Source organism: Pipistrellus hanaki (genome assembly GCF_964339955.1).
Source record: "Pipistrellus hanaki genome assembly, chromosome: 4".
In the NCBI taxonomy this organism is placed as follows: Eukaryota; Metazoa; Chordata; class Mammalia; order Chiroptera; family Vespertilionidae; genus Pipistrellus; species Pipistrellus hanaki.
The window spans coordinates 101,793,952-101,819,803 of NC_140506.1; the positions used below are offsets into that span (position 1 = coordinate 101,793,952).

Sequence of the window (25,852 nt, forward strand, 5' to 3'; positions counted from 1 at the left end):
TTTTAGGCCTGATCCCTGACTAAACTGGCAGTCTGGCATCCTACTGGCTCCTAACCACCTGCCTGCCTGCCTGAATGCCCCTCGCCACTCACCTGCCTGCCTGATCGCCCCTAACTACTCATCTCCCTGCCTGCCTGATGGCCCCTATTCACTTGTCTGCCTGTCTGATTACTCCTCACCACTTATCTGCCTGTGTGATCACCCCTAACCACTCACCTGCCAGCCTGATCACCCCTAACCAGTCGCCTGCCAGCCTGATTGCCCCTAACCACTCGCCTACCTGCCTGATAGCCCCTAACTGCTTGCCTGCCTGCGTGATTGCCCTAATTACTCACCTCCCTGTTTGCCTGATCACCACAACCACTCGGCAGCCTGCCTGATTGCTCCTAATTGCTCACCTGCCTGCCTGATCGCCCCTAACCACTTTGCATGCCTGCCTACCACCCCTAACTGCCTCTGCTTGCCTGCCTGATTACCCCTAATAACTTCAGCCTCACCCCCCGCCACCATGGTTTCATTCTGAAGGATGTCCAGAATGACGTCTAGAAGGTTGTTCAGCTGTCTATTCTAATTAGCATATTACACTTTTATTATTATAGACTAGAGGCCTGGTGCATGAATTCATGCACAGGTAGGTTCTGGCCCTGATAAGGCTGATCAAGATGGGCCGGCCAGAGGGAGAGGCCACAGGTATTGGTGAGCGAGCCCGCCCCCAGTCAGGGTCAGGGGAGATGATTGGGGATGGGCCAAATGGGGAGAGGGCCACGGGTGGTTAGTGGGCTGGCCCACCCCTGATTGGGGTGGGGGGCCTGGTCAGGGGTGGGGGTGGTTGAGGGGAAGGGACACGAGTAGTTGGCCAGTTGACCCCAGTCAAGGGGGCAATTTGCATATTAGCCTTTTATTATATAAGATGTTTTCCTAATAACAAGGGATAACTGAGTTGCTGTTGGATTTTTTAGTTTTTGTGTTTTGTTTTGTTTTGTTTTGTTTTGTTTTGTGTGTGTGTGACTAACTTGGCCTTCATAACTCATGTGGGCATTTCAAACTTTTGTAATTTTGAGAGCTGAATATAGTTTAGGAAAGGAGGCTACTCCAATTCTTTGCTTCAGATTCTGCAGAAATGGTTCTTCCTTTAACTCGTGGCTCAAGCACGCCAGCTTTTCCTTGCCGAAGGGCCAGGAAGCAGAGGTCATTTTCTGTCATTAAGCACAACTGCGGTGCCATCACGGCCTGGCACTCGGGTCCGGCCGGCACGGGTGCAGTTCTCAGGGGCACTTCTGAGCAGCTGGTGAAGGGGTTTCAAGGCTAAGCCAGTCCTTCCAGTAGAGAAAGACAAGTAGCCACCCTTTTCCGGAATCTCTTACCCTTTGGCAGTTTCTTTATCTCCAGTGGAGCCCAGGTCCTCGGGCAGCTGGAGCCACACTCGGAGGTCCTGGGTGTGCCCCCTCACGGCCGGGCGCCTGTAGGCCAGCTGGTTCTTCACGCCTCGCGGCAGCCTCACCTGCTTGAGGTGAGCCTCAGAGAACCTGCGTGAGAAATACGTGGTTGTCACGGCCTGGCAATCTGTAAAAGCTGCACGCACAGGTTAGAAGGCTTCTCTGGAGGCACATTCATGGTGGCTGCTCGGCCTTTGAGATGGCATTCTCTCTGGTCCGATGTTCTGGTCTCACCAGAACCTTTGTAACGCGGTTGGACCTTCTTGCCCAGCTAACCAGATGGGGGAGTTTGCCGTGGAGTACAAGATCATCAACCCCAAGGCCATCACCATGGGGCAGCTGTACGGGTGCTTCGACCAAGTGAGCCACGAGTGGGCCGACGGTGTCCTGGCCAACGCCTTCCGGGAGCAAGCGTCCTCCCTGTCTGAGGATCGCAAGTGGATCGTATTTGATGGGCCCGTGGATGCCGTTTGGATTGAAAACATGAACACTGTTCTGGACGACAACAAAAAGGTAGCTGCTGAGTCTGACATTGCTTTTCCTCTCTCCCTCTCCGCCCCCTCCCTTCCTCTCTCTCCCCTCCGTTTCCCTCCATCCCTTCCTCTCTCTCCCTCCCTCTCCATTCTTCCCTTCTTCTCTCCCTCCCTCCCTTCCTCTCTTCCCCTTTCTCACCTTCCCTTCTTCTCTCCCTCTCTCCCTTCCTCTCTCCCCCTCCCTCTTCCTCCCTTTCTCTCTCCCTCCTTTCTTTCCTCTCTCCCCCTCTCTCTCTCCCTCCCTCTGTTTCCCTCCCTCTCCCTCCTTCCTTTCTTCTCTCCCTCCCTTCCTCTCCTAATAGCACTTCATCCTTTGAGCCTCTCCCCGGGGCTCAGGTTTCTCACTTGGTTGTGGCACTTCTTCTGGAATGTTCCTAAGAGACAGTGGGGGGACGTTTCTAGGACATTAAGAGCTGTGCTTGGAATGGGCACAGGTCACTTTCTCCGAGTTCCATTGGTCATGTGCGTCACAGGGTGGAGAAACAGATTCCACTCGCTGATGGAGGTGGGCAGGGGCCAGTGGGCTGGAGACGCTGCGGCAGCAGCCGGTGGAGATACATTGTGCCACGAAGTGTGGTGGCTAATGAGCCTGGACTCTGGAGCCACACAGCCTGCGTCCAAATCCTGCCCAGCTGCTGGCCAGTTGTGTAACCTCAGAGAAGCTATTTAGACTCTCTGTACCTCAGTTTTATCTTCTGTAAAGAGGGCTGATGATACCTACCTCACAGTGTTGTTAGGAAGACTAGGTAAGTTTATATTTTCAAACTGCTTATCATAGTGCCTTCATAGAGCAAGTACTGTATCACTTTTGAAATATAATAAAATGAATCATATTTTAAGGAAGATTTCCTATATGACTATATGTCACTATCATACTACTATATTTAAATTTCACAAGATGAAGAGGGAGTTGTACTCACCATGGAAGACCTAGTCATAGCATGTGCATAATTTTTATTATATTACAAATAAAAATAGAAACAAATTGTATGACATGATATGGACTATGCTAGTGGTTTGACAAACTGTGCGAGTGTGTCCGATGGGCATCAGATTGGAAGTATAAAGAGTCATAGCCAGTGAGGCGCTCAGATCCCAGGATTTGGTGTAAATCATGCCTCCCGAGTGCGGGTGGATCTTTCCGTTCTCGACCCAGCGATGACCCCGCTGTGGTCCAGCCCCTCCAGCTGGGCCTTCCTGGGTGCACGGTGCCTGTTCCGGGAGTGTTAGGTGGGGGCCAGGTAACATGGGGAGCTGTTTAGGAGAGATGGGGTTCCTCTTGCCCACCTCCCGGGGAGGCTGAGGCCACAGGCGTCTTATCCTTGGCATCTCACTGGAGCCCTGTTGGCGTCTGGGAAGCCGTCCACACACCCCTGTGTGCCGTTGGCGCTGTCCTGGGAGCTGCACACTTTCTCCATGCACGCGGGGCTTCCATGTCTTTCCTCCTGCGAAAATTTGTGGAGACAGTCTGGTCACTCTAGTCCTTGACTGGCCCATGGGGTTCCAAAGAAGTCCTTTGTGGAAGGTGGCACATAAAGCCGAAGAGGGTGCAGTCAAGTTCCACAGTAAACACTGGGGAAAGAACCAGGAACCGTGATGTGGTCTGAGTGCTTCTGGCTCCTTCCCCTATGGCTGCAACCAGGGCCTCCCTGGCCTCTTTACTAACTACAACTCCCCCAACCCCGACTGAAGTTCTGCAACCCCCTACTCTGCTTGATTTTTCTCTTTTATTCACTCATTTGTATGGGCACAGATTCATGCACTGGTAGGGGGGTGGCCTGCAGGGATCGGCCCACTGTGGCAGCAGTCACTCATATTAGTCAGCAGAGCAGCGCTCCCACTGTGGGAGCACACTGAGCATCTGCCCCCTGGTGGTCAGTGTGCATCATCATGACTGGTCAACTGGTCATTCTGGTCATTCCACCACTCCATCACTGGGCTTTTATATATATAGGTATTTTGCTTATCACCTGTCCCCTCTCAACAAAACGTAAAGCCCTTGAGGACAGGGATTTTGCCTGCTTTACTCTAAGTACCCAGCACACAGTAGGAGCTTAAGACACATTTGTGGATGGATTCCCACCATCCATGTGCCCATCAAGGTCTCTGACTTGCAGGGAGAGTCCCACCCTCTGCTTTGCCTTTCAGCTGTGTTTAATGAGTGGAGAGATCATACAGATGAGCTCCAAGATGAGTCTGATCTTCGAGCCAGCCGACCTGGAGCAGGCCTCGCCAGCCACCGTGAGCAGGTGGGTCACTTGCTCCACCCTGAGCAATGGGCGAGGCTGGGAGTGTGTTTGAATGCCGGGAGATCACGTTATTTGTTGTCACTTAGAGTTGTCAGAAAATTGGTCCTTAATATGCATTGCTGGTCATAGGCTCAAAACAAGTAAGCACTTCAGAAAAGAATTTGACATTATCTCCTAAGACTGAAGCTTCATATGCCTCTGGACCCACATGTTTGCTCCCAAGTGTATACCCCAAAGACACCCTTGCCCACGTACAATGCAGAACTTTGCCCACATATGAGAATTTTCATAGTGGCACTGTTCACAGTAATAAGCACTTGGAAACAACCCAAATGCCCACTTGAAAGGAGTGACTTAATGTGTAATAAAGTCACCGGTTGTAATACTTATATAGCATCAAAATAAATGAATTGTACTGACATGCAACTCTGTGGATAGATCTAAGTTAAATATGTTAAGGATAAAATCTTAGTAATATTCTCTATAAAAGAAAACCCACAGCTGAAACCGGTTTGGCTCAATGGATAGAGCGTCGGCTTGGGGACTGAAAGGTCCCGGGTTCGACTCCGGTCAAGGGCATGTACCTTGGTTGTGGACATATCCCCAGTAGGGAGTGTGCAAGAGGCAGCTGATCAATGACTCTCTCTCATCGATGTTTCTAACTATCTCTCTCCCTTCCTCTCTGTACAAAATCAATAAAATAAATTTTTTTTTAAAAAGAAAACCCACAATACTACATACATCATAGTGCCCCTTTTTAAGTGGTTAAAAACTAAAATAAGTGTATATACACTTTAGGAACACACAGAGCTTCCATAAGCTATGTCAGAAGGAAAATCAAGGAACAGGTGAATGCAGGGTTTAGCATTTGTTACCTCGGGGGAGAGCCAGGACCAGGACAAGGGAGCCCCTATGGTTGGAAGGTGATTGTCAAGATTCTAGCTTCTGTCTGGGTGGTGGGTTCCTGGGCGCTTGCGTTATTGAAACATTAACCAAGAAAGGCCACGCTGCCCACCCGGGGACTCGGTTGGTTAGAGCGTTTCCCGTACACCAAAAGGATCGATGTCTCCCTCTCACATCAATGTTTCTCTCTCTCTCACTCTCTCACCCGCCCGCATCCCCCCCCCCTCTCTCTCGCTCTCGCTCTCTCTCTCTCGCTCTCTCTCTGAAATCCAATGAAAAACACATCCTTGGGTGAGGATTTAAAAAGAAAATGGAATAATGGCCATGCTAATGATGTGTATGCCAGGGATAATAATTAATCCAATCCTGAGCGCCTGACGTCCTTGAAAAGTGAAATAAAATTAATTGTCCCACTCTCCCCAAGATGATGTGCGGGAGCGGAAAGAACACATGGCCAGTCAGACCAACCTGGGCTCCCAGCTGGTCATGCCCCTTACCCGCTAGCTGTGTGACCTCCTCCCCATCACTCAGCCCCTCTGAGCCATGATCCCTCACGTCTGAGACACAGACCAAAGGAGAGATGTTCGGAGATGAAGGTTTTCAGGACCTACCATGGGGCTGGTGCGCCACGGGGGTCAGTGCGGGAGAGGCAGGGCTGGTAACGAACAGAGAGCGCCTGGCTGTGACAGACAGAACACGTGCTGCATAAAACTGGCATGTCAGGCTCTGGCATGAGGCTCAGTGGTCAGAGCATCGGCCTGTGGCCTGAAGGGTTCTGGGCTCGATTCTGATCAAGAGCTTTTGCCTTGGTTGCAGGCTCAATCCCTGGCCCCAGTCGGGGTACCTGCAGGAGGCAACCAATTGATGTGTCCCTGACATAGATTTTTCTTTTTTTTTCTACACCTCCCTGCACTCTGTCTAAGAGTCAATGGAAAAGGTATCCCTGGGACTCGGCGGGCAGGGCTCAGTGGTTGAGCGTCTACCGATGAACTGATGAACCGGGAGGTCAGGATTCAATTCCGGGTCAGGGCACATGCCGGGTTGTGGGCTGGATTCCCAGTGCAGGGCGTGCAGGAGGCAGCCGGTCCACGATTCTCTCTCATCACTGATGTTTCTCTCTCTCTCCCTCTTTCTTTCTCTCTGAAATCAATTTTAGAAAAAATTTTAAGTGTCCTTGGGTGAGGATTAACACACAGAGAAGCTGCATGTCAGTACAGGGGACACACTGACTAGTGTAACGATCGCAGCTGCCATTGGCCAAGAACGTCCTGGGTGCTGGGCACAGCACTAACTTTATTTTAGGCTGAACCCTTTATCGCACCTTAACCATCACAGCAGCATGGGAACCGTGTTCTTATGTTCCGCAGTTATAGCCAAAGACGGAGAACCAGGAACAGGAAGGAAGCCTTGCCCACGACCCCTCGGTTAGGATCTGACGCTGGGATCCCAACCTGGTCCTCTGGGTCCCAAGCCCCCTTAGCGTGCACTCCCCGCTTCCTGGCCAAATGGCCGGGCGGCCTGCAACCTCCCCCCCCCCCCGCCCCCCAACCCCGACTGAGCACGATGTCCCTGCTCCCAGGTGCGGCATGATCTACATGGAGCCCCACCAGCTGGGCTGGAAACCCCTGAAGGACTCCTACATGGACACCCTGCCCCCCGTGCTCACCGAAGACCACAAGGAGCTGGTGAGCAGCAGCCCCCACCCCAGCGCCCCCTCCCCCTCTCCTCTGAGGCCTCCGCCTTCCCCACCCCCGGGCGCCTGGCTTCCCGGCTGCATCCCCCTTCTTCTCCGTGTGGTGGGACAGCGGTGAGGTCAGCTCTCCTTCCACCTCCTCATCCCAGAGAAGGCGGTGCCTGAGCCCCATCCTGTGGTGGCAGGCAGGTCACCCTCCCGCTCCTCAGCGGAAGGCTCTGGAAGGGCTCTGCCTGGAAGAAGGGGGCCAGCCTGCACCCCTCAGGGAGCTGGAGTCGGTGGCTGCTCTCCCGGTGGCAGCAGCTTCATTCCCACCCCTTCTTGAAAGGGGTGGCCTGCAGGGCAGGGGCACCTGCCACCCAGCCTAAGGGAGCAGGACAGAGTGGGCTGGGGGGCCCAGCTTTCCCTGCCTCCATCAGCTCCCCAAACATGTTCCCACGGTGAAGCCTAGAAGGCGTTACTCCCACTGAGGAGGCTCTGGGAGCCTGAGGACGGCCTCTTCCTGCCACATGTGCATGCGTGTGCAATCTGCCTGAGCACATACGTCTATGCAGACACCATTCCCAGCAGGCACGGAGCCTTGGGGACCCAGCGCCAAGGCTCACCCTTGTCACAGCCTGGGGTTCTGATCGCCCTGCCGGCCTCCAACCCCACACCCGCCCCCTCCAGCCTCGGCCTGGCCTCCCACCTCAAGCCTTTTGAACTTGGCGCTCCACTTCCTGGAAACCCTGCCCATGTCACCTGGGGAGGCAGAGCCACCCTGCCACCCAGCTCCATAGGAGAGCCTCCTTCTCTAAGGCCCCCCTGCCAGGCAGCTGGGCCCACATCCTAAGTGATCCCCCCAACCTCCGCCTGAGGCCACGGGGAGTGGCCTGGGGGCACAGCTGGCCCAGACCAGCGGAGCGTTCCTGACTAAAGCTCGCACACTCCTCTGAGCGGGAGGAAGCCTCCCTGCAGCCTGCTCCATCCGTCCTGCCCTTTCCCATTACCGGTCCGTCCGGTCCTGTGGTTTGTGTGTCACTCACGTTCTTCCTGATGGTTATGCCAGGACTTTGTGATCCCCAAGGACCACCAGGGAGCCAAGTCCGATGCAATAAACAAAAGAGCCTTTTCCATGCTAGCATGGGCTCTGTCCCACTCACGCTGACAGCATGGCGGAAGAGAGCGAATTTCGCCAAGCCCTGGGGTTTTACTCTGGTGGTGATGTCACTACTTTGGCTGACCCTGATTGGGCTAAGGTCCAGTTAATGGAGGATAACTCTGCCCTGCCCCACAGTGGAGTCAGGAGCTCATCCTCGCCCCGCCCTGCCCTCACATCCCCCCCTTGTCTTATGTGCATGAATCAAATCATTGACTCAGCCTACTTCCTTTCAGCATAAACAACAAATACAGTTACCAAGACCCTTAGTACCACAGTTCCCATCAGTATTGTCCTCACTGAAGTCCAGTTCCCCTCCTGCAGGCATCAATTCTCCTCCTGGCCTGTGTGGAGCCCAGCCTGGGGATCTCACAAGAGAGGCCACTAGTTGCCGGGATACAGGCCATGCAGGAGCTGGGAGTCATGTAGTCAGATCTGGGTGCCATCTACTTCAACAGTAGTGGGCGTGCTCAGGATAACAGTGTAACATCCCTTTGAGTCCTTGGGCAGTGAATTTCTTTACCCACACTGAGTAAGGATCTGCGGTGGGCACTGGCAGTGCATCTAGAAAGGCAAACTGCAGAGCCTGTAAGGACTTAAGCAAGGGAATGGTTATGAATTCCAGCTTTCAGTTTCTCCCTGACCCTGGGAAGGATGGAGGGATGTTTACCATACATGATCCCAAAAAGAGGGGAACCCGTCCCAGTACGGGGTACACCTGGCCCTTAAGAGGCCAAAGGGCAAGGGGTTGGTCCAATTTTCACCGATTCTAGGACACATTTAGTTAAACCCCTTTTCCAGAGTCTCACTTTTGCCTGTCCTAAGGCTAGAGCTATACTTTGAGATACCTTGGCTACAAAGGTGGGGCTGTTATCTGATACTGGCAGCCCAAATCTAGGTATAATCTCCTGGAGTAATCTCTTGACTACTATAGAGGCAGTTTTTGTTTTAGTGAGGTATGTATACTTCAACCTAATCTGAAGTGTCTACAAAAACTAGACCTTAATGCTGGTGGTTTAATCTCTGAAATCCACCTACCAATGCTCTCCTGGGGAAGTTCCCTGGGACCCAAATTCCCAGGGGGACCCCCTTACCTTGCTTAGCATTTACCTGTGCACAGACAGTACTTCTAGCAACTCTGCCTCACAGAAGCTCAGAAGTCTTGGTGACACTTAAGTGGGTAACCTGGTGTCACTGGGAAACTCTGACCTAGAGCCTCTGGGACCAACAGTCTGTTATCTAGATGATACACCAATCATCTGGTCCTTCGGTGGCTTGCTTCTGTTCAGCCAATTCCTTCCGGCTGCAGTTGGTAACCCTCTTTTCTCTGTGAATGGCACAGTGTCTCCATCAAAGGGCCTGGATTAAGGCCAAAAGTTCTGGAACTGTGCCCAAATGGTGTGGTCCAGGGTGACTACCACTGCCCCTGAATATCAGGTCCCATCCTGAACCTAACTGCTCCCATCCATGAACAGTACCTTTACCTCTGTGCAGTCATGTATGGGTTCCTCCATCATCATCTGGAAGCAGGCTGGCAGGGTTGATGGCCAGAGTCTTATGAAACCGGACCCAGGGCTGGTCCAGGAGAAAAGCTTGGCCCATCCGGGTTAACTCCTGGCCCAGAGTCTGCTATCTGCCTCCTTCACCAGCAGTGCTGTGGTGGCCACTGCCCGGAGGCATGCTGGCCACCCTGCCGCCACAGGGTCCAGTCTCTTCGACAGGGTCCAGTCTCTTCGACAGATAGGCAACAGGTCTCTTCCAGGGACCTAGAGTCTGAGTGAGAATCCCTTTGGCAATGCCCCTTACCTCTCACGTAGAGGTGGAAGGGCTTCACGACGTCTGGCAAGGCTAGGGCAGCTGCTGAGATGAGAGCCTTCTTTAGCTCCTCAAAGGCCCGTTGTTCCACTTTGAACCAGTTCAACAGCTGCATTCCCCAAGTACGTGTTCCTTCGGAGGACCACAGTCCTTCTTGATGTCCAAGGAAAACAGGCAGTTTGTCCAGTGGCTTCCTGGGCTGATGTACGGATCCTATCAGCTCTCTCAAGACTAAATAGGCTGCCCCAGTGCCCATCAGGAAACTAACAGGCTTGCCTCTCCTAGCTAACCTGTCAGGACATTTCTTTATAACTTTTATAAAAATCTTATCTTCCCAAAATACATAACCATGCCTCAAATTTTAAAGAAAAGGCAAGGGAGGAGGGAGCAGGTCCAGTACACTGTTCCCAGGCCTCCAGCCGCTTGAAATTTAAAATGCCACATTTTTCCTACAGATACAGATCTATCTGCATTTCTAAGCCCCCTCTACCCCCCCCCCCCCTTGCAGAACATCGGTGAAAATTGTCCAAGCAGTCTCGGGGGGATTAAATCATACAAATAATGGTTTTCACATTGTTTTAACACAATTCTAAGTAAATTATAGACCTTTGTGATGAAGTCTACTTAAATCTATAAAGTAGACACACATGACTGAAACCAAAAATGACTCCCAAAGTTTACAAAATACAAGATGCAGGTACAAGCCCAAATTCAAGCTTACAATGTGATTACAAATGACAACAATGGCATATAAAGCAAAACAAAACAGATCAAATATAAAAGTTTCATATGTTACATTAAAACATTACTTTTATATTTGATCTGTTTTGTTTTGTTCAAAACAAAACAGATCAAATATAAAAGTTTCATATGTTACATTAAAACATTACTGACTTAAAATAATACAGTTCAGCCTGCCATATTCTAGGCATTTAGTTACTGCAATTAACTCTTCCTAATTTAATTTATACTTTGAACTTTTAAAGCTGGCAAGTCAAATATATTTGGCATTTTTTATATTAATAACATTACATTTCTAAGAAAAATACAAGACATAATAATTAAGAGCTTCAATTCTGTTCTCTAGATTTTTGATGGGGCAAATCTAAACTTTACTTTCCTATGTCTCTTCCTTCTTTTACATCCTGTTTATTTAGGGAGAAGTTTCAGCAATAGATCTGGCGATTCCCTGTAGATCACTGGGGGAGGGATTGGAAAAAGGGAAAGATGGGTGTAGCTATTCAAATGCCAATGAACACATTCTTCAGCTGAAGACCCCAGCCATTCATATGTAAACTTGTTACCATTACCATCTAGTTCCTGCCTCAGGGCAGGAAATTTCAAAAGCTGCTTACAACGCCTAGGGAAACCAGTTTTAATTTATCTTCCAGTTAATCTCCACCATTTTTAAAACTCATTCTGTACACAGAAAAGAGTTTAAGGACAGCCCAAAACTATGCACACTCGTTTTGAACTGGCCTTTTCCCTTTACATGAGCACAGAAATTCGAGATGCATAAAAACTTTCTTGAGGAGTGGCTTCGCCACGTGTCTCCCCTCCCCCACCTCCTGCCTGCTTTGGGGGGAGAGAGTAGCAAATTTACAAAGAGCACAGAAACAGACAGAGGGCTCCTGAGAACAGTCTTCCAACTCCGTGGAAGCCAAACCCAACAATGGCCTCACGCCAACCAGTGGCCCTCTGACATTGAAAGCAAGCTGGCCACCCACTAGAAGGAGTCACCATTGGCCATTCTGGACCTCCACAACACAGAAAATCACAACAACCAACAAGAGGGCGCCCAACATCAACCAGACTTAAAACCAGACTTGGGAGAGGTCCACTTCTCTCTCGCCCTTAAAAGAGCACTCAGAAATTTGCCCATGAGGCCTCTTCTCCTGGGCCCGATGCCACTACGCCGACCCAGGCCCCAGAGCGAGGCTGCTGCCGCAGCCGCCCCAGCCACACTGCTCGGGTGGCTCCCCCCCTAAGAAGGAAGCGTGGGTCGCCCCAGCGGCTTCCCAGCTCCACCTCCCCTTCTCCAGGCAGCCAGCAAAATTAACCCAGATGCCTGCTCCCCAAGTGAGGCCGCCACTGCCCAGCCGCGCTCCAACGCGCAGACTGAGCCCTGCGGAAGCACCCTCTCCGACCCAATGCTGCCAGGGGGCCCCGCGCTGCCACGCCAGCCACACTTCACCGGCTCCATCCTGGGGTGCATGTCACCTGCCGATACCAAACTCAGACTTGGGAAAGTCTCCCATCACTTTCCCGCATGTGAGGCAACGGCTCACTCCACTCACCTCGTCCTGGGAGAGATTTCCATCCCTCTCCCCATATGAGGATCCCTCTAGGAGAGGATTCCATGTCTCTCCTGACTGAGGGGCCCTCCCGGGAGATCAGAACGTCTTCTGAATCCTCCAGCCCGTGGTCTTAATGGCGCGTCTTCCAGACGTATTCGGGCACCAATGACACGAGGGGTTCCACGTCCCTCCAGAGCGCTCACACACTTACCACAGCCAGTCAGGCTCTCCAGATTGGGTTCCCTCATGGTCCTGGGGTCCCGGGCGAGCCCCCATATGTTACACCCAGACTTCGTGATTCCCAAGGACCACCAGGGAGCCAAGTCCGATGCAATAAACAAAAGAGCCTTTTCCATGCTAGCATGGGCTCTGTCCCACTCACGCCAACAGCATGGCCGAAGAGAGCGAATTTCACCAAATCCTGGGGTTTTACTCCGGTGGTGATGTCACTGCTTTGGCTGACCCTGATTGGGCTAGGGTCCAGTTAATGGAGGATAACTCTACCCTGCCCCACAGTGGAGTCAGGAGTTTTATCCTCGCCCCGCCATGCCCTCTCACTGATGAACTGCTTACCTTCACCCTCCTGCCCCCAGGAAGCTCCCCGCCACCTGCACCCTCAGCACCTCCTGCGCAGCACTTACTCGCCAGTGCTTGTTGGCGGAGTGAAAGTGCCACCCAAACATGTACATGCATTCATCTGAACACATGCATCTATACATTCACACACACCCACATATGTGTGCAACCTATGAATGTGTTTATTTAGTTGTGACTTGCTTAGTTCCAAAAAAGGACTCAAGATAATTTGCAGTGACAGGCACAAATAAATTATAAGAAAAATGAAAAAAAAATTAAAATGGGAGGAAGTAGGTGAATAATTTTTTTAAGAGTGAGGGGGGAGGGAGGCTATCAGCCCGCAGGAGTCTGTGCGCACGGAGTGCGGCGAGGAGCCTTGCCTTGGCGCTGCACTTCCGAGGGCCTGTATCCAGGAGTCTGCCTCACAGACGCCCAGTCGTTCGCAAATTGCTATTCAGAACAGCTTATGGAAACAAAGTACGATGTCCTGTCTGGGTTCTAGAGCTATTTCATTGTCCTGCAGCTGAGCACTGCAGCTGAACTTCTGCCCACCCAGTAGGGGCCCAGGGCCTGCGGCCTGCACCCCTCAGTGGGAAGCTGGGGGCACAGATGCACGCACAGTTGCCAGCAGTCTTACCCGCACCTTGTCTCCCAGGGGTATTCCGCTTTGTGTAACAGCTTGGATCTCCCTTTCTGCTGCAGGTCAATGACATGTTCAACTGGCTGGTCCAGCCCTGCCTGGAGTTCATCCGCCTCCAGTGCAAGTCTGTGATCCAGACGTCCCCCATCCACCTGGCCTTCTCCATGATGCGGCTGTACTCCTCGCTGCTCGGTGAGCGTGCCCAGGCGGGGTGGGCTGTGCCCGGGCTATTTCTCCCGCTCACACCGTTATCCCCCGGAGTTACAGTCAGGTCGGCATTGTGATCTAGAACAAGCAAGCCTGTGGAGTGGAGAGAGTAGAGCTTGGTGGAAAGAGTCCACGTATTTTGGCTTTAGCCGTGATCTTGGACTGATTTTCTGGATGTTATTGTGCAAATTGCACCTCTCTTCTCCATCCCAATCTGCACCAGGGAGCAGTCATTCCTGCCTCTCTTTACCAGGCAAGCGAGGTATCCTGGAGGGAAATGAGAGCAGCTGATCCATGCAGATATATCTTTGGGAAAAGATTCTGAAAAATTAGGACGTTAAGAAACCATAATTACAAAAACCTGAAGTTGCATGGCACACGGATTGCTATAAAGGACTGGACACGTCAGTCTGCAAGCCAGAGGGCTTTCCAAAGCACATGAACCACAGACCACTCATTGGTTAGCTGGGGGAGAAGTTCCCTGTCCCTGTTTTACATAAATCAGATTTTTTTTAAATATATATTTTATTGATTTTTCACAGAGAGGAGGAGAGAGGGATAGAGAGCTAGAAATGTCGATGAGAGAGAAACATCGACCAGCTGCCTCTTGCACACCCCTGCCGGGGATGTGCCCACAACCAATGTACATGCCCTTGACCGGAATCGAACCTGGGACCTTTCAGTCCGCAGACCGACGCTCTACCACTGAGCCAAACTGGTTTCGGCATAAATCAGATTTTTTTGAATCCTACCAGAAATGACAGAAGCTGTGTCCATTTGGAAAACTTCTAGTAGATGCCATTTCTTTCTCAAAATAGCCTGTAACTCAAATTCAAGATGGACCTTCTTACAACTGCTGCTGCATTCACCATTTGCAGCCCATTCTTTGAAAGGCGTTACAGCTGTGGCACAAAAGTGTAACGTGGGGAACTGTTGAGTTGGACTTTCTTTGGCTAAATATTAATGTGGTTTTCTAACATTAAAATTACACATTTTTTCAAAAACACACAGGTTGCATACAATGTCTATATTTGCATTAATATTTGTGGACTTTTATACTTCCCCAAGCTCTGGTTGTTATGCAGTATCTCCTCCGGGAAAGAAGACACCTCACGAGAGAGGGTCTCCCTGTCTGGACACCTGGGGACCTCATCTCTACCTTCCCCCCTCTGCAGCCATCAGCCCGCTCAGAGGGTGACACATACAGTGAGGAACACGGGCGGGCTTGCTCACACACAGACATGATTTCAGAGCTCTAACTCCTGCTCTGTTGGCGTGAAAACCAAGAACATGACCGCTGTGCCCCACGGGACTTGCAATAAGGAACAGTAAATACATTTTTAGCCTTTTATTTTGAAATGACTTTATACTTAGAGAAAATTTCTAAAGAGTATAAAGAGTCACACATACCTTCACCTAGCTTTTTTTTAAATGTTAACCTCTTATATAACCCAGCACAATGATCAGAATAAGGAAATTAATCTGGATACTATCTGTTAACTACGCTATAGACTTTATTTGTATGTGACCAGTTTTCCCACAAATGTCCCTGTTCTGTCCCTGTTCTGTTCCAGACTCCAATTCAAGCTGCCACATTATTCTAATGATTGTACCTCCTGGGTCTCCTGCAGTGTGACAGGCTTTTTCCTGATCTCCGTAGCCATGCCACCTGTAACCCTGCCCGTTCCCTTACAGAGAGCCTCCCGCTTGTGGCCTCGCGGTTCCTCACGATCGGATGCGGGCTTGGGGTGAAGCCACGGAGGTGGGGCGGGGGGGTGTCCTCCGTGGCCTGTGAGGCCTGTGTGTGGGGCTCTGAGCGTTGGGGAAGGCTGTAGCCAGTTGACTCTGACCAGCCACCCATCTCTATTGTAAAGTTACTTGTTTCTCTGTCTTTAGGGATGATCATTTGAAACTATTTCTCCTCAATCCTCACCACTGAGTTTAACCTCATGGGTGACCTTGCCTCCATCCGAGAGCTGTCACATTTACAGAGACAACAGCTGAACAGGGGGTGCCAGGAGGAGGAGAGGGCGAGGGGAGTGAGTGTGTGATGAGGATTGTGCCCGTTTTTCAAGAGGATTGAGCTCTGGAGCCAGGGGCGGTGATGGCAGTGATGGTGATGGCTGTGATGGTGATGGTGATGGTGGTGATGGTGGTGATGGCGGTGATGGTGATGGTGGTGATGGTGGTGAAGGCAGTGATGGCGATGGTGGTGATGGTGATGGCAGTGATGGTGATGGTGATGGTGATGACTGTGATGACTGTGATGCGGTGATGGTGATGGCGGTGATGGTGATGGCTGTGATAATGATGGTGATGGGGGTGATGGCAGTGATGGCGGTGATGGTGATGGCAGTGATGGTGATGGTGATGGTGGTGAAGGCAGTGATGGCGGTGATGGCAGTGATGGCGGTGATGGTGATGGCGGTGATGGCGATGCGGTGATGGTGATGGTGATGATGGCGGTGCTGGCACTCATCTTCCCTGAGTGCACATGTAAAACGTCTAGTGGTGTGTTGTAAGCTGTGGGGATCTCACCACAAGGAAAAACGGGGAAATGTGTGGACAAAGGGATGGCACATGATGGCCACTCAGCTGATGTCCATCCTCTCGCCAGCCCTCACAAACTCAGCACCAGCCACGGCTCAGATCAGCTCCATCCTGCAGCTCCCTGAGCCCCTCTCCTTGCTTCCAGATGAAATCCGGGAGGTAAAGGAAGATGAGGGCGAAGGCTTGGAGGGCATGACGAGCCAGCAGATCTTTCTCTGGCTGCAAGGCCTGTTCCTCTTCTCCCTGGTGTGGGCAGTGGCCGGCACCATCAACACAGAGAGCAGGAAGAAGTTCGACGTGTTTTTCCGCAACCTGATCATGGGCATGGACGACAGCTATCCCCGGCCCAAAAGCGTCAAGCTCACCAAGAACAACACCTTCCCCGAGAAAGGTAACCGGTGTCTCTGTGTGTTCCTGTCGTTGTTTGGAGCCTGGGTTCCCACCGTGTGTGGACCGTAGCGAGGCCTAACCAAAGCAGGGCAGACGCTCTGCCAGCATGGGGACTCCTCAGAGCGGTGGCCCAGAGGCAGGGACCAGGGGAACTTTGATCACTTCTGTAATGTAGAAAAGGTTGATATTGTAACTGGACAAACAGTGGGTCCAGGTGCCTGTCACTACTCAGCCAATGAAGAGGGACAGGGCTGAGTCATACATGAGCGTTGATTCCAGTCCTGCCGGCAGCACAGGAGAGCAGCAGGTCAGCCAGACACCTGCCCAGCCACCCCCCCACCCCCACCCCAGACACTGCTTATGTAGTAAAAGCACAAAGGAAAGTAGATAAAAGGGCAGCTTACAGACAGATCTGCGGGAGGACAAGGATCTTCAGAGGGCTGGTGACGTGCAGGGCTGGTGACAGGGGAGAGAGCCCAAGGCAGTGCCAGGTGGGCAATTCACAGGCGAGCAGGCTGGAGGTCTGCAGAGGCCTGCGGGGCCGAAGGGCTGGGCCCTCAGAGGCTGGCGGCTGGTGTCTGGGCGAAGCTGCTCACTTCCCATGAGGACAGCAGCTCCACGCGGGGAGGAAGGCCACCTCTCCAGGGCGCTCTGGCCGGAGAGGAAGTGCCCTCTTCAATCGGAGCACAGCCACCGTGGCGAGCAGAGCGGGATTCCTGTTTCTCACAGCCACCATGGCGAGCAGGGCGGGATTCCTGTCTCACAGCCACATGGCGAGCAGAGCGGGATTCCTGTCTCACGGCCACCGTGGCGAGCAGAGCGGGATTCCTGTCTCACAGCCACATGGCGAGCAGAGCGGGATTCCTGTCTCACGGCCACCGTGGCGAGCAGAGCGGGATTCCTGTCTCACAGCCACATGGCGAGCAGAGCGGGATTCCTGTCTCACGGCCACCGTGGCGAGCAGAGCGGGATTCCTGTCTCACGGCCACCGTGGCGAGCAGAGCGGGATTCCTGTCTCACGGCCACCGTGGGGAGCAGAGCGGGATTCCTGTCTCACAGCCACCGTGGCGAGCAGAGCGGGATTCCTGTCTCACAGCCACATGGCGAGCAGGGCGGGTTTCCTGTTTCTCACAGTGCTTGCTGGTTCCCCACACTCTACTGCTGCCCCCTTCCAATGGGACATGTTGTTCTTTACAAAATTACCTGTAACGCCCTCCAATGGGAAACTAAATGAGAAGTGTGGCCATGTTGTCTGTCTGCCCCCTCCTGGTCCCGTGCTGTGTTCACTGGGTCAGATTGTGATTAAGGTATTAATATTCTTTTTCACTTTGTCATTGAATTCTAATGTGACATTGGAACATTAAACTCTGCTATATACATCACCTTCAAATGATCACGTTGATGCTCTATTAATATTGTCTTGTATGTGTGGCACCATTCACTAAAAGATTGAAAGACGTTTTTAAGTAGCTTTTACTATTTTTTTCTTACCACCCAACTAACACATTACATAAAATTTAGAAAAGATAGAGAAGGGAATTGAAGAAAGCAAAGATCAATGGTAATCCCACTATCTGGAAAGAATCCCTTTTTAGTTTTTCTTCATTTCCTATATTTCTGTTACAAAAAGAGGATCATACATAAGAACTTCCAAACCGTGTTACTTCTTATAGTTATTTAAAAAACGTGCGTGGAGGGCCACACACACCTCCGTGGCAATGGTGGTGGTGTATGTGAGAGCTGGGCTCACGGATATGTCGCCCACATCCCGCACGCCCCTGTGCTGTCTGCCACCTCCCGCAGAGACAAATGAGGCCCTCAGCCAGCCATTAGGTAGAGTAGTTTGTGCATTCTCTCCCCGTTTTGGGGGCGGGAATTTTATTCTTCTACCTTTTACCACAGTGAAACTACATATCCCCAAATTTACCCTTAACCATTTTCCCATGTGCAGCCAGTGGTATTAATACATTGACATTGTGGTCCAGCCACCACCACCATCTGCAGAACATTTCTCACTTCCCAGACTGAACGCCACATCCTCAAACGTTAGCGCCCCTCCCTCCTCTCCCAGCCCCTGCCACATCCACTAACCTTCCTGTCTCTACACGTTGGACTACTCCAGGAACCTCAGAGAAATTTGATCGTGTAGTATTTCTCCTTCCTTGACTAGTTTGTTTTCTTACATAATGTCTCCCAAGTTTATCCAGGCTGTAGCATGTGTCAGAACTTCCTTCCTTTTTAAGGCTGAGGAACGTTTCATTGTTTATTACACAGACAACATTTTTTTATCCATTTACCCACTGATGGGCACTTGGGTTGCTTCCCTTTTGGCTATCGTGAGTAATGCTATTATGAACATGGATGTGCAAATATCTGTGTGAGTCTTGTGCTTTCTGTTCTTTTGGAAATATGCCCAAAAGTTGAGTTTCTGGATCCTATGGTCACTTATGTTTAATTTTCTTTTTAAATATATTTTATTGATTTTGTACAGAGAGGAAGGGAGAGAGATAGAGAGTTAGAAACATCGATGAGAGAGAGTCATCCATCAACTGCCTCTTGCACACCCCCTACTGGGGATATGCCCGCAACCAAGGTACATGCCCTTGACCGGAATCGAACCCGGGACCTTTCAGTCCCCAAGCCGACGCTCTATCCATTGAGCCAAACTGGTTTTGGCATATGTTTAATTTTCTTGAGGAGCTGCCATTATGTCCTCCATGCTGGTTGCACCATTTTGTATCCCCACCATCAATGCACACGCGTTCCGATGACTCCACACCCTTGTGTTCTGTTGTTTTGTTTATAGTGGCCATCCTGATGAGTGTGAGGTTCATTTTTAATTTCTTAAGAAAAAAACACGAATAGATCATATGTTAAAAAAGATATAACTCCTGGCAACTCTTGGTCATATCACTGTCTCTGTGGCATTTCCTTTTCCAGGGGGTGATCTGGTTGGAATCCTACAGTATTCAGGCTTTTCAGATTGGCCCTGCTCCTTAGGCACTTCCTTCCTGTCTTTTGTGCTTTCAGAGCTCCTTTCTTTTTATCCTGAACAATGTTCCGTTGTGTGGATATTTATCAATATGCCTGTTGAAGGACATTTTCGCTTAGTCCAGTTTTTGGAAAGTAGGAATAAAGCAGCTACAAACACTTGTGTAAAGGTTTAGTGTAGACCTGAGTTTTCGGTTCATATGGTAAACGTCCTAGAGCACAGCAGTGGGTCATATGGTGAGCTGTGTGCAGCATTGTAAGGAACTGCAACTGTCTCCACAGGGGCTGCGCCATTTACTATGTTCCCAGCAGTAGTGAGCGAGCAAGCGTCCTGTGGCCCATCTCTGTCAGCGTTTGGTGTAGGCAGTTGTTGGATTGCAGCCATTCTAATGGGCGTGTTTTCATTTACAATTTTCTTTAGATCCTTTACCCATTTTTAAAATGGGTTGTTTATTTTCTTATTATTGAGCGTTAAGAGTTCTTTATATATTTTTTATATCTTATGCTATCTTTCAAAAGTTTTAGTTTTGTGTTTACATTTAAATTCACCCTCTATTTTTTTTTATTTTTGTAACATGTATAAGATTTATGTCTACATTTTCCCCATAATGTCTATGCATTCATTTGTTGAAAAGACTCCTCTTCTCTGTTGAATTGTCTTTGTTCCTTTTTCAAATATCACTTTACTCTATTTGTGGTCCCTCTTCTAGTCTTTTTGGTTGACCTATTTGCCTAGTCTGTTATCAAACAAGACTTGATTACTCAGCTTCATACTAAGTCTTGAAGTTGGGTAATGTCAGTCCTCCAACTTTGTTTTTCTTCGATATTGTGTTGGCTATTCTGGTTATTTCACCATTCCATATAAACTTAGAAACAATTTGTTAATCCTCACAAAATAACTTACTGAAATTTTATTGGGGTTGTGTTGAAGATATAGATCAAGTTGGAAAGAACAGACATCTTTAAGAACTTTAAGGCTTCCCAACAATAAACATGGATTATATCTCCATTTATTTAGATATTCTTTGACTTCCTTCATTGACATTTTAGTTTTTCTCATGTTATTCTTGTAAAAAATATAATACATATATTTTCATTGTATTTATGCCTAAGTATTTCATTATTTTGCTGCAAGTGTAAATGGTGTTTTTAATTTTAAAAATATCAGATTCCAATTTTTATTTCTGGTATTTAGGAAAGCAATTGAATTTTGTATATTAAGCTTGTATCCTACCACCTACTACCTTTCTATAATAACTATAAGTTCTAGGAATTTTTTGTTGATTTTTTAAAAATTCTTTAATAAATACTTACATGGGAAAGAAATAAAGTTCTAAAATGTAAAGCCACTGCCCTATCAGGTGGCTCAGTTGGTTGAGTGTCATCGAGTGCACTGAAAAGTTGCTGGTTCAATTCCCAGTCAGGGCACATACCTGGGTTTTCGGTTCAATCCCAGGTTGGAGCACATACAGAAGGCAGACAATCAATGTTTCTCTCTTCTCTCTCTCTCTCTTCTCTCTCTCTCTCTCTCTCTCTCTCTCTCTCTCTCTCTCTCTCTCTCTCCCTCCCTCCCTCCCTCCCTCCCTCCCTCCCTCCCTCCCTTCCTCTCCCTAAGCATGTCCTCGAGAAAGGATTTAAAAAATATTAAAATGTAAAGCCACTAAAATTTGTGAGAGTATTTGTTACAGCAATTAGTGTCTTTCTGATATTGAAATTTGTACATACTATATGCTTGAATGTATTCTTCACTCAAAGGAATGCCTACAAATGCATTTTTCTTATGTATAAGAACAGATTTATGTTAAGTGTATTTTTAAAAATTCTGCATGTTCACAACAAAAAAAATCTTTAATAAAAAATCATGTCAGTTTTATTTCTTTCTTACCAATTTTTTATTTTATTTTCTTGTCTTATTGCTTTAGCTAGGACTTCCTGTATGATACTGAATGGGACTGGTAAGAGGAGCATCCTTATCTTGCTCCCAATCTTAGGGGGAAAGCATCTGGTTCCTGACCCTAAGTATAATGTGAGGTGTGTGGTTGATATTCTTCATCAAGTTAAGAAAGTTCCCCTCTATTCCTTGTTTGCTGCAAGTTTTTTCATGAATGGGTGCTGGATTTTTGTCAAATGTTTTCATGTGATTTTTCTTTAGCCTGATGATATGATGAATTATATTGTATTAATTGATTTTATTTTCTTAAGGTATTTGAGAGGAGGGAGGGAGAGGGGGGAGAGGGAGAGAGAGAAAGAGAGAAAGATCAATTTGTTGTCTCATTTATTTATGCTTTCATTGGTTGCTTCTTGTATGTGCCCTGACTGGGGAATCAAGCCCGCAACCTTTGTTTATCAGGACGACCTTGGTTTAACCAACTGAGCTGCCTGGGCCAGGCAGGGCCACAGTCATTGATTTTCCAATGCTGAACCAGCCTTACATACTTGAAATAAATCCTAAGCATTATACACCACTTGGCTGTGGTGTATAATTTTTTTATATATTGTTGGCTTTGGTTTGCTAATATTTTGTTGAGGATTTTTGCATCCGTGTTGATAAGCAATCATTGGTCTTTAATTTTCCTTCCTTGTAATGTTTTTGTCTGTTTTGATATCAGGGCGATGCTGGCCTCACAGAGGAGTGAGGAAACACTACCCCTGCTTCTGCATTCTGGCAGAGAATTGGCATCACTTCTTCCTTGAGTGTTTGGAGAATTCACCCATCTGGGCCTGGTGCTATATTCCATTATTTCTGAGCACCTTTTGACCCACTTGTCTTTCTAAGGGTACTTGAGTTGCTTCCATATCTTGTTTATTGTAAATAGCACTGCAGTGAACACAGTAGTACATATATTCTTTCAAATTAGGGTTTGGGGTTTCTTCAGACATATACCCAGAAGTGGAATCACTGAGTCATAAAACAGCTCCATTTTTAATTTTTTTATCTTTATTGTTGAAAGTATTGCAGATGTCCCCTTTTTTCCCCTTGACCCTCCAGCCTGCATCTGCCCCCACCCATTTTTAATTTTTGAGGACCTTCCATAGTATTTTCCATAGGGCTGCACCAGTCTGCATTCTCACCAGCACTGCATGAGAGTTCACTTTTCTCAACATCCTTGCTAATACTTATTGTTTGTTGGTTTATTGATGATAGCCATTCTCATCAGTGTGAGAGACATCTCATTGTGGTTTTAATTTGCATTTCTCTGATGATTAGTGATGTTGAGCATCTTTTCTTATGTCTATTGGCCTATATGTTATCTTTAAATAAGTGTCTATTCAGATCCTCTGCCATTTTTTAATTGGATTCTTTGTATTTGAATTGTCTGAGTTCCTTATAAATTTTCAATATTAACCCTGTATCACTGGAAAATATATTCTCCTATTCAGTACATTGTTTTTTGTTTTGTTGATAATTTTTTTACTGTGCAAAAACATTTTAGTTTGATATAGTCCTGTTGGTTTATTTTTTTCTTTTGCTTCCCTCACCTGAGTAGATAAATCAAAAAAATATATAGCAAAGATAAATATCAGACATTTTACTGCTTGTTTCTTCTAGTACTTTTATGATTTAGAGCCTTACATTTGAGGCTTTAATTCACTTTTAGTTTATTCTTAAATATGGTGTAAGAAGCTGGTCTATTTTCATGTGTTGTTATTTTTTTGGGGGGGAGGGGTGTTGTTGCATGTATCTGTTCAATCTTATCAACACCATTTATTGAATAGACTGTCTTTACTCCATTGTATGTTCTTGCCTCAATTAATCATATAGGCATCAGTTTATTCTGGGCTCTCTATTGTGTTACATTGATCTATATGTCTGTTTTATGTCCATACCATGCTCTTTTTAAAAATATATATTCATTGATTTCAGAGAGGAAAAGAGATAGAAACATCAATAATTAGAGATAATCATTGATCAGCTGCTCTTGCATTGGGGATCGAACCCACAACCTGGGCATATGCCATGACGAGAAATCAAAACATGACCTCTTGGTTCATAGGTCATTATCCAATCACTGAACCACCCTGGCCAAGCCATACCATGTTGTTTTGATTGCGATAGCCTAGGAGCATAGTGTGATATCAGGTGGTGTGATACCACCAATTTTGTTCTTCTTTCTAAAGATTCCTATGGCTCTTTGCAATTTTTTGTAGTTCCATGTGTATTTTTTTTGTTATTTATTCTAGTTCTGTGAAATACACCATTAGTATTTTGATAGGAATTGCATTGAATATATAGATTCCTTGGGGGTAGTATAGGCATTTTAATTCTTCCAATCCATGACCCTGGTATATGCTTCCATTTTTTGGTAGCTTCTCCAGTTTCTTTTGGGGGGTGGGATTGATACAATTACCCATGGGATTGTTTTCTTAGTTTTCTCTTTTTTAACCATTATTGTTGTGAGTGTTGCCGGTGTCCCCTCTTCACCCCCATTGCCCTCCTCCTCCCAGGGCCTGCTCCACCCCAGGGCTTCAACACCTGTCTGTGTTCACAGGTTGTGCCTATATGCAAATAAGATCTTTGGTTAATCTCTTCCCACACCCCTCTCACTCCTTCCCTCTGAGATTCATCAGCCTGTTCCTTGTTTCCACACCTCTGATTCTGTTTTATTCATCAGTTTATTTTATTCATTAGATTTCTTGTTCATTCATTTTGGTTTTTAGATTCAACTGTTGATAGATATATATTTATTGCCAATTTAATGTTCATATTTTTATCTATTTTTTTCTTCTTCTCCTTCTTCCTCTTCTTAAAGAATACCCTTCAGCATTTCATGTAATACTGGTTTGGTGGTAATGAACTCCTCTAGCTTTTTCTTGTCTGTGAAGCTCTGTATCTGACTTTTGATTCTAAATGATAGTTTTGCTAGGTAGAGTAATCCTAGTTGTAGGTCCTTGCTATTCATCACTTTGAATGGTTATTGCCTCTCCCTTCTGGCCTGCAAAGTTTCTCTATATAGAAATCAGTTGTATGGGTGCTCCCTTATAGGTAATTAACTGAATTTCTCTTGCTGTTTTTAAGATTCTCTTTTTGTCTTAAGCCCTTGGCATTTTAATTATGATGTGTCTTGGTGTGGGCCTCTTTGGGTTTCTCTTGTTTGTGGCTCTGTGCTTCTTGGACTATTTCTTTCCCCAGGTAGGTGAAGTTTTCTGTCATTATTTCTTCAAATATGTTTTCAATATCTTGCTCTCTCTCTTCTCCTTCTGGCACTCCCATATGTGAATGTTGGTACACTTGAAGGTACCCCAGAGGTTCCTTGCACTATCTTCATATTTTTGGATTCTTTTTTCTTTTTGCTGTTCTGATTAGGTGTTTTTTGCTTCCTCATATTCCAAATCATTGATGTGATTCTTGGAATCCTCTACTGTTGAATCCCGTAAATTATTCTTTATTTCAGTTAGTGCATGCTTAATTTCTGACTGGTCCTTTTTCATGTCTTTGACATTCTCACTAAGATGCTTGAAAGTCTCACTACCGTATTTTCCTGTGTATAAGACGACCCCCTAATTTTACACTTAAAACATAGGTTTAGTCCTATATTCGCTATATAAGACTAGCCCCCACTTCTGAGGCAACACCAGTTCTTTTTTTAATAGACCGCCTCTCTGACTCTGGCCAATCTGAGCAGGCTTTTTACTAGAACACAGTGTAGCTTCGGGTATAGAACATGTATAATTTGCATGCATAAAAAGCCTGCTTGGATTGGCTGAGTTAGAGAGGCAGTCTATTAAAAAAAGAACTGGTGCTGCCTCGGAAGTGGGGGGTAGTCTTATATAGCGAATATAGGCCTAAATCTATGTTTTAACTGTAAAATTAGGGGGTCATCTTATACGCCGGAAAATACGGTAAGTCCCTTGAAGTCTCATTAAGATCCTTGAGAAACCTTATAGCCATGTGTCCAGGTTTTGAACTCTATATTCAGTAGTTTGCTTGCTTCCATTTCTTTCACTTGTGATATGATACCCTTGTCTCCACACTCTGGCTGCTTCCCTGTGTTTGTTACTATGTATTGGGTAGAACTGCCATCTCTCCTGGAATTGGCAAAGTGGCCTTATGTGCTAGGTGTCCTATAGGGCCCAGTGGCTCAGCCTCCCCAGTCACCTGAGCTGGACACTCTAGGTGCACTTGTGTGTGGGCTGTGCTCCCAGACTTGTAGTTGAGCCTTGGTTGCTATTTGTGTCACTGGGAAGTTGACCTCCAGGCCAAAGGGCTGTGAGAACCAGCTGCAACTACAGTGAAGAGCTGCTGTGCAGGAGACACCCCTATGGAGCAGGACTTGCTTCAGTGGGGCTTTGGTGCTCTCTGAGTCTGCCCCTTGAGTGTGTCCCTGTGGATGTGCAGAGTTGTAATCTGGTGTGGTCTGATGCTGTCCACTGGGTGCACCGTCTCTTAGGTCTTCAGAGAGGTGCAAAGTCAGCCGCTGCCTGGGCCACCTGGC

General features: G+C 47.9%; 1 protein-coding gene across 1 annotated transcript in view; it reads left to right on the forward strand.

Moving 5' to 3' along the window:
* The window catches only part of DNAH3 (dynein axonemal heavy chain 3), a 182,030-nt gene that overhangs the window by 101,849 nt on the left and 54,329 nt on the right, over positions 1–25,852 (forward strand). The window contains exons 36-40 of the mRNA XM_084882694.1: positions 1,708–1,949; positions 4,118–4,218; positions 6,701–6,806; positions 13,343–13,472; positions 16,183–16,428. Of these exons, the coding sequence (XP_084738820.1) occupies positions 1,708–1,949; positions 4,118–4,218; positions 6,701–6,806; positions 13,343–13,472; positions 16,183–16,428 (825 nt within the window). The remainder of the gene's footprint in view (positions 1–1,707; positions 1,950–4,117; positions 4,219–6,700; positions 6,807–13,342; positions 13,473–16,182; positions 16,429–25,852) is intronic.